Source organism: Puntigrus tetrazona, unplaced genomic scaffold, assembly GCF_018831695.1.
Source record: "Puntigrus tetrazona isolate hp1 unplaced genomic scaffold, ASM1883169v1 S000000373, whole genome shotgun sequence".
Lineage (NCBI taxonomy): Eukaryota > Metazoa > Chordata > Actinopteri > Cypriniformes > Cyprinidae > Puntigrus > Puntigrus tetrazona.
The window spans coordinates 383,747-392,623 of NW_025048028.1; the positions used below are offsets into that span (position 1 = coordinate 383,747).

At 36.1% G+C, this 8,877-nt stretch overlaps 1 protein-coding gene across 1 annotated transcript; it reads right to left on the bottom strand.

The window, feature by feature from the left end:
* Positions 1–5,197: 5,197 nt before the first annotated feature.
* On the bottom strand, positions 5,198–8,189 carry cetn3 (centrin 3). The gene is made up of 5 exons (XM_043231415.1): positions 8,033–8,189; positions 7,499–7,634; positions 6,894–7,008; positions 5,954–6,145; positions 5,198–5,626 (listed from the first exon to the last, which is right to left on the bottom strand). Exons 1-5 carry the CDS (start codon positions 8,047–8,049, stop codon positions 5,583–5,585), a joined length of 504 nt encoding a protein of 167 aa, XP_043087350.1. The 5' UTR covers positions 8,050–8,189; the 3' UTR covers positions 5,198–5,582.
* Positions 8,190–8,877: the final 688 nt, after the last annotated feature.

Genomic DNA, 8,877 nt, shown 5'->3' on the forward strand with positions numbered 1-8,877 from the left:
TATATATATATATATATATATATATATATATATATATATATATATAATGTGTGTATACATATATTGAATGTATAGTATGCAGTAGCATTTTAGACTTATAATATAGGCAACATTACATCAATTATATAATAAAGTTCATTTTATATAAATTACTGTTATTTTATTTTATATACATTTATATTTATATTAAAATTAGAAATAAATAAAATACAAAATATGACATTTCTAAGTAAAAAAAAAAAAAAAAAAAAAAAAACACAGGATATTAAAATGTAGGCTAGGACTTTGAATTAATTGGATTGTCAAATGTGGGCGTACAAAAACGTCAGCCAACAAGGAAAGTTGTTTTCAGAGCGGGAGCGAGTGAAAGATTAAGAAGACAAACTTATTTTTCCCCGTGGAATAACACGCATAATTGTTTACAATAAAACCAGGAATGAGTATTAAGAAAGTAAAGAGGGTCAATTCAAGTTCCGTGCTGACATTTAGGACATCGGTCAGTCTGGCGGGCACTATTTTTGGCTTGAATACACACTTCTTGGCCTCAAACGGGCGGCAAACACTTTCAGTTCAGCAGTCCAAACACACGATATTAAATTGGGTCAGCTGCCCTGCCTAAATATGACATCTTTCAAACCCCAAAATGCCGCTGCGCTGCTGTTTTTCACATCAAGGCTTCCCCCTTCAGACCCCACCAGACCACCAGCACCCCGAACACCAACCACATGAGGGAGAGCGGGACGGGCCTGTAACCAGGAAGAACAGGGAGGCTGTTTATTTCTGGTGCATCTCTACTGAATGACTCACACGTTGGCTGGAAAAGTGGTCCGGTCTCCAACAGCTGAGCATGTGCCAGCTCTAAAGGCATATAACTTGTGCCGCTTCACCCCCGTCTCAATCGCAACGCCCGTCATCTGCCTATTTTCTCCCGCCTTTAATCCCCCAGTAATCATCAGATGCAGCGTTTTACAATCAACATTGGATCTGACCTTGAGCAGGTTTAGAAAAGGCCAGACACATTAGTGGATGGGTACGAGGCCGGGCCGTAGAGAGAGAAAGAGAGAGAGAGAGATTAAGTAGAAGTGGGCGGCTCTCGGCTTCACTGGAGTCGAAAAAAAAACACACATTTGCCGTCCCTATTATAGAAGACAGCCGGTCCAAACAAGCGCTGCTCATTCAAAGCCTGAAAAGCAAAACAAATCTGCATTCATAGTAATATCATTATGAATGCGAAAAGCACGGGGTCAAATTATCATTCCAAATATCTAGCTACTGGCAGTGAATTACGTTTTTTTGTGTTTGTGAATCAAGAAAAATTCTGAAAAAAAAAGTTAATATTGTGGAATATTTTTATGATTTAAAATAACCATTTTATTTGTAAATATATTTTAAAATGTAATTTATATCGGTGATACGGCAATGAATTTTCAGCATCGTTACTCGGGACTTCAGTGTCACATGATCCTTCAGAAATCATTCTAATAGGCTGATTTGCTGCTCTATTATTATAAATGTTGTAAACAGTTGAACACTAGTCACACAGTTTGCTGCAAAAAAACTGGGAGAATTAAATTTGCAAATATCGTACATGAAAGCTGCAATTAATAGAACAGCATGTTTGAGTTATTCACACTTAATACGGTACATCATTGAAGAGACGTATGTTGATGCAACAAGACGGGCCTCCATATCGGTCGTTTAAGCTCGACTTAAAGTGACATGCTATGTATGTGGAAAATGTGATTCACGGACATATGAAGCACCTTGCAACTGTGACGTGGAAATAAATGAGGAGGTGGAACAATGTTGAAATATTTCCAGTTATCATGGTGGTTGACTACAAATGAAGTAATTATTTGTCTGAGTTAGAACACAGACAAACGCTTTTTCCCAACACTTACACCACATAAAACAATTCAGCCACGTCTCAGCAGAAAAAGCTGAAAATTTGGGTTCAGTAAAAGTTGATAAGACTGTGTGTGTGTGCATATATATATATATATATATATATATATATATATATATATATATATATATATATATATATATATATATATACACATATCCTAAATAAGTTTACATATGTACATGAACTGTGTATATTTAATAAACATATATGAACGTACATACACAGAGAACATATTTAAACATTTACATTTATATATATTTGTATTCTTATATTTTATATTAAACATAACGATCTTTAATATGTAAACACTTAAATATGTTCGTATTTATAGTTACATCATAGGCCTACAACATACAATAAATTATAAGCTTATTTCACAACATTTCTGTTGTATCCTACTATAGTAGTGTGCCTTTTAATTATTTTGCGATCTTTTAGGCAATGTGTAATCAAAAAGAAATAAAAAAACGGAGTCAGTGCTCATTACCTAACATCATGAACCTGATTGCTGATTATCTCATCGTCTTTTATATAGCCTGCCGTAGGTGCTAATGAGCAGCGCGCCTGGAAATACTCTTGGGTTTTAACTCTTGCCAGCCAACATAAGACTATTCCCTCAACAACCAAACCAACCAACAAAAGTGAAGACGTAGCGGTGACAGTCTCCGAGTTTCCCACTGAAATCAGCTCTCGAAGCCCCGCGGGCAGAGCCAGTTCATGGGAAAGGCTGAGGCGACAGATCCCGGCATCTCTTCCCATAGATCTCAGGGACAGAAGACCCACAGCCTGTTAGACATGATGAGCCATGAGTCACGTGACCCTCCGTAGACCAATCAGAGCCAAAGAAAACCCTTAAACGCTGGAGGTCACGGAAAACCTCGCCCTGAGGTCCAGATTTACTTGCTCAGCAGAATACAAGCAACGCATAACAAGGAAGACGGACATCACCGGGCCAAAATGTCGCCCTCAAAAATGCAGTTTTATTCACTGGAGAAATTTGTGGCGCTTCTAAAACGGAAGAGCTTGCGTTCGAGCGATAGTAATTGAATCGCATGCACTCTATAAATAAACTTAAAATGGATGGATACGCCAGTCTTTTTAACAAATGGCTCCCTCCGAGTTTAAATTACCATGTGTGGGGGGAACGTCTTAGAAGGTTTTGAAATTTGTACGAGTAGGCCATGATCGTGTGGCTTTGACTTAAGATACACCAAAGTTAAATATGCTCCAAATTACAGTCGTTACGGGACCCTCAAAGCCAAAATTAGAGGGCGAACGCCTAGGCGGTACGATTGACTTCTTTATTGAATGGCTGCTCTGTATAATTAGCAAAGCAAACTAATCCATCTGATCGCAACCATCTGAGAGCGCCGTGCCGTGATTCAGATGCCGGCTGATCTACGCTTGACCTGCAGTTTTGTCACAAGAGAACACCGATGTCCGTCTGCGGTCCGCTCAGGTTTTTCCAGAAACATTCATCCGATGGAGGATCCCGTCTCTGGAGACTCTTTGGACAACTGAGAAGGAAGCCATTACTGCTGCTAGGGCTTGACTGTAATGACAGAATGACCTGTAACCTCCCTTTTCCCTCGATCTAAAGCACACCAGTGATTTTCAGTGTATCGTATTACGACATTTGACCACATTTCGCCATCAGATGATTTCAGCATAGATGAACTTTAGTTCCAGTTTTGGTGCTATTTATAAACACTGGTCTTAAAATACCTCAGAATTGTTTTTGCTTTGCATGATTTCAGGAACCTTATGTGTGTGTAATTAATTTATATACATGAATATATATAGAGATAGTGATTATAAGTAAATATAAATAAAATAAATATAAAATAAATAATATATATATATATATATATATATATATTTTATTTATATATATATATATATATATATATATAAAATTTATATTATATATATATATACTATATATATCATTTTATTTATATTTACTTATATATATATTCATCTAAGAATAAAAATCACTTAAACCCATAGCACACAAATCTCATTCATGCTTATTTGTATTCAAATTTAATTAGAACATTCAAGTTTATCGTGCCTAGATTAACTTCCATTAATGCAAAGAGCACTGGTTCCTGCATAAAGTAAATTAAAAGTTTAAAAAATATATTTTATATAGATAATGCTGTAAGGTGTGTGGGATCGAATCATGCTTATTTGATTACTTTTAACTAATTAAATCAAACGTTGCTCATCTTTGTTTTGTTTTCGATGTTTCAGGGTAAAAAACAAAGCACACACAGGTTTATTTCCATCTGTTATCTGCTGACCGGTATCCATGACAACCGTTTCTGTGCTGATGTTGTGTAGGTGACTGTCCTTACCTCACGCAGCGCCACCTCCAGACGGAGACACACTGACCAAATTATCCTCACAGCGGCACAGATACGCACAGAGTCATCAGTGTCAGCCTCTGCAGAGCTGCGGTCACATGTTTAATTTTGGATAGTGTTATAAGAGGTGATGCTCAACACATTCAGCCATTTAAAGCCTTCCTGTCATCTCACTGTCACATCGTCTTGACAGCTGAATCGATCCCACAGGCAGACATCTGGCCCAGGATAGGGCCAAGGCATGCAACTTTTGTAGAAGTCAAACTTTTTGAAAAAAAACTAAAAGTTGCAGTTTGCCTCAGAGTTTCCTTGACTTTGCAAGGATTCTAATGGTATTATAGTCACATCTTTTAAAGGAGTATTATATTCATTTCAGTATTATTTTTTATTTTATTCTTTGTTTCCCTGGGCTATGATAACATCCAACTGCAGTCTTTCTGAAAAACCAATGAATACAACTTTTTCAGAACAACTTTTCATTGAACAATGTCTCCCTCTATTGGCCAAGACTGAGAAATCCCCTTTTTAAACCAAAAGAAAAGTGCTGTTAAATTACACTGAGGAAGGAGCAAAAAACAAACTTATTAATTCATTAAAAAGAAAAAAATTCCCTGATGTATCATAAGCATTAATGTATAGAGAAATTAAATTTATAATCCAAATTTTAAATCACTAATAAAACACAACATAACCATTATAAAATTTGGCAGACACACTCTAGTATTGTGAAATTCATTATTATTATTATTTTTAATTTGTTTTATTTAATTAAATTATATTATATTTTATATTATTATCATTACATATTTTATTAAAATTTCGTAGAATATTTTTATATTATTTCATACAATTCTGCAACTTGGCAAAAGAAACGCAATCCAGATTTAGGATTTTTAGCATGTGCTTCGTTAAAAAAAAGAGAAAGAAAATGATTTGTTTGTTTGTTTGTTTTTTTACTGAGTATTTACAATAAATAGTACTTTGGAATCTTATTTCAAATGTGAAATGAACAGCTACAGTACAAACCAATAATATCGAAGACGTAACAAATTAGCCATTTTAAAATACAAAGTACCCCTATAAAAATCTAACCAAACTATTCATAATCTGAAATGTTGTTCGTCCTTCACGTCCAGTTCAGTTCAAGCATCTCTCCAGATTTTAGCACCAATCAAACCTACCGTTCCGTACACGTGAAATGTGGTTTACAGCTCATGCATAAGATCAGTCTTTCGGATTCGATTGGCTCTTCGGAGTGTGTGTGCGGCCAAATCTCCAGCGCGCTTTCTTTGAGTCTCAGCTGCTCACGAGTCGCCGGTCATGATGGAGATGAACTCCTCTTGATTAACTGAAAGAGCCCAAGAACAAACGCGATCACTTAAATTCACTTTGCTTTTAACCCACTTACCCAGAGCGCAGACAATTATTCATATTTTGCTGATTAAATTACATATAGCTCTTCGCGCAACGCCAAAAGGACACACAAACAGCTTTCAACTCAGCCTTCGTTTCCACCGTTCCCATTTTTGTTGGCTGCGATACATTAATTTGCTGTGCCTTAATTGAGAAAAGCACTTTGGGCCAACTGGGAAAAGCACAGTAATTACTTCCATTCATCAGAGGCAATAAAAATAGCACTTTCTTCCTCTCCCTAGATAAAAATCCAGCAACTTACTCTCTCCGTCCCCGTCCGTGTCAAATTCATCGATCATGGCTCGCAGGTCTTCGTCGCTCATGTCTTCGCCCAGTTCGCGAGCAACTCGGCGCAGGTTTCTCAGGCTTATCTTTCCCGTTTCGTCGTCATCGAAAAGTTTAAACGCCTTCAGGATTTCCTCTTTCGGGTCTCGCTCCAATATCATGTCTGTCACTTTAAAATAAACGTTATTGATTGGTTTGAAATAAAAACTTTGATACGAATACATATACAAATGACTTTCAAGCAGCGAGACTAAAAGCAGATTTATTTTGCCGCATATATTTACGAGCATTATGTCATATTAACAAAATTTCTGCAAAGCATTTAAATAGCTACGTTTCCTTTTAAAGTTGCACATCTAATATACGCAGAAAATTAGAAAAACATTTGCTAATAAATCCGTTTCTATAACGTGTGGCCAAAATAAGGGAAACTGGAAAAACAATATTAATAATAATAACGAAAGTTGCTGCAACGGCATGTGGCTCGTACACAAGAAATGACTTCCACCGCAGATCATCCAGATGAAACGCAGTAACAAACGCCGTCTTGTTATCTTGCGTAATCAACATTTGAGATGGTGTGCGCAATGAGATAGGTGGGCTGGTTAGTCTAGTTATCCGATCACATAATCTGTCGCAGGAAAGTCACACGAGTTTTGTGTTGAGCACCAGTCGGTTTACTCAGTAAATGTGTTTCCAAGATCATGCAGGTTTTCTTATTGGCTAAATAACACATACTATTACTGCCTCGGTTCAGCGTAAACGTTCCTTTATCTGCATATCGTGATTTTATTCGCATCTTGCAATTTCATCATCCCAAAAGTCACATAAAAAAATAAAAAAAATACATGTATGGAAATAAAAATAAATGCATGTATAGCTATAGGCAAGACTAATAAGCGAGTAACGTAACTTACCCACTTCTTTGAAATCTTCAAAAGTTATTTTCCCAGTTCCTTCTCTGTCATAATCTTTTAGGATCTTTAACACGTCTACTTTCTTCACCTCGAAACCCAGAGCTCTCATCGCCACCTGGAACACAAATTTTAAATATCAGCACTTTATTTCAAAAAATGTATTGTTGGAGTTTTTGGATTATTATGATAGACAGGTTTTTAGACCGGATGCGACTCTATTTGTCTTTGTTTCTCTGTTAAGACTAATTACACCTTCATATTCAAGAATAAAAATTTGCCCTCCAGCCATCTAATATGTGCATGTGTTTGCTTTTCATCTGCACACATTCGGACAAATTTTGCACTACATCACTTGCTTATCTTCTGTGAATGGGTGCCGGGAGAATGTGAATCCAAACAACTGACAAAAGACACAACAATCTACTGGTGATGTAATGTTTGGACTAGTCCAAATCTGTTCTCATGATGAAACTTTTGAGTGGCATGTGTGTAAGTCCATTTTACATAATTAGTTTTTTGAGTTAAATATTCTTTTACAATGTTAAACATTTAAACCGATGAATAGCCACAGCACACGTGTGCCGTTCATGAAATGAGATCTTCACCTTTAACTCATGATAATCTATTTCTTTATCCTTGTCTGTGTCGAAGAGCTCGAACGCCTCCTTGATTTCATCCTTCTGCTCCTCAGAAAGTTCTCTCCTTTTCTTCCTTTTAGTCTTATCAGCAGTTAGGTCAGCCCTAAACAGCACGAAAACGAAAATCAATCACCTTTTTCATTCTGATCTTCCATTAGTTTAAATACCATTCAATCACATACACACTTGCTGCCTGTCTCCGTATAAACGGCATTTTTTTGTCCCGCAGAACATGCATATGCAAGTAACTTGACATTTAAAGTTTAAATATGCCATTATTATAGCAACGCAAATATGTAAATGCCTGGTGCTCTCGCTTATAAGGCAATACGAGTTACAGTTTCGTATCTATTTATAATAAGTGGTTTTATTGTACTAACGTTACAATGATTATCGTTGCTAATAATACAAGTACAGTGTCAACTGTTAACATGCACCGGCTAGTAATGCTCCACACACCAACAGCTGGTCTCGAAATAAACTCTTAGACTTCATAATTACCTCAGAGACAGGCTCATTTTAGCAGTTTGACAATAAATAAGTGATACGGTAAATCAAATCCGTCCAACAAGATTAGAGTTCGTCTTCCACAACAGTCCTGCTAATCAGCTAATACCCGAACACAGACGCCAAGCGCTGCGCGTTGCTAGTCGATTGTCTAGGAAACGCTTCTGATTGGCTGCGAAGGTCTTAGCGTCAGGATAACGTTACTTGTGATTGGTTGTTTGGTAAAAGGCTTGCGTATGGTCCTACTTGATTGGTGAGTTGGGCCGAGAATGGGCGGTCTTAATTATGGCGGTCTAGACGACGGAGTATTCATGACTGTGTCTGAATACTGTGACATATATATATATGAAATGTATAAATGTAAATAGCAATATATAAATAATACAAATAATATAATTTAACAGGGAATCCAACAATATATAAAATATGAACATACGGAGCATATATTAAATATAATTCAGTTTTTTATCTTTACATTTCTCAGAAAATAAGCATGTCCAAAAAGATTGCAATATTTTATGTAATATATACATTTATATACATTGAAAAAGAGTATATGATGAAATACTATATACAATGGCTGATGCTATGCAAATGCGATATAAACTAAGGATAAATCCATGCACCAGTTTTCATGAATATCAATTAATACTTGAAATGCTAAAATATCAAAGCAATCAAAATGTACGGAAACACTTGCGACATAAGAATGCCTTTTATTTTATTTTTTAGTTTCTGCTACTATTCATAATTTTCATTATTAACCATATTTTAACAACAAACTGTTTCATATAGCAGTTTTTTAAATCCTCGTTTTGGTGATTGCAGTGAACCATCAA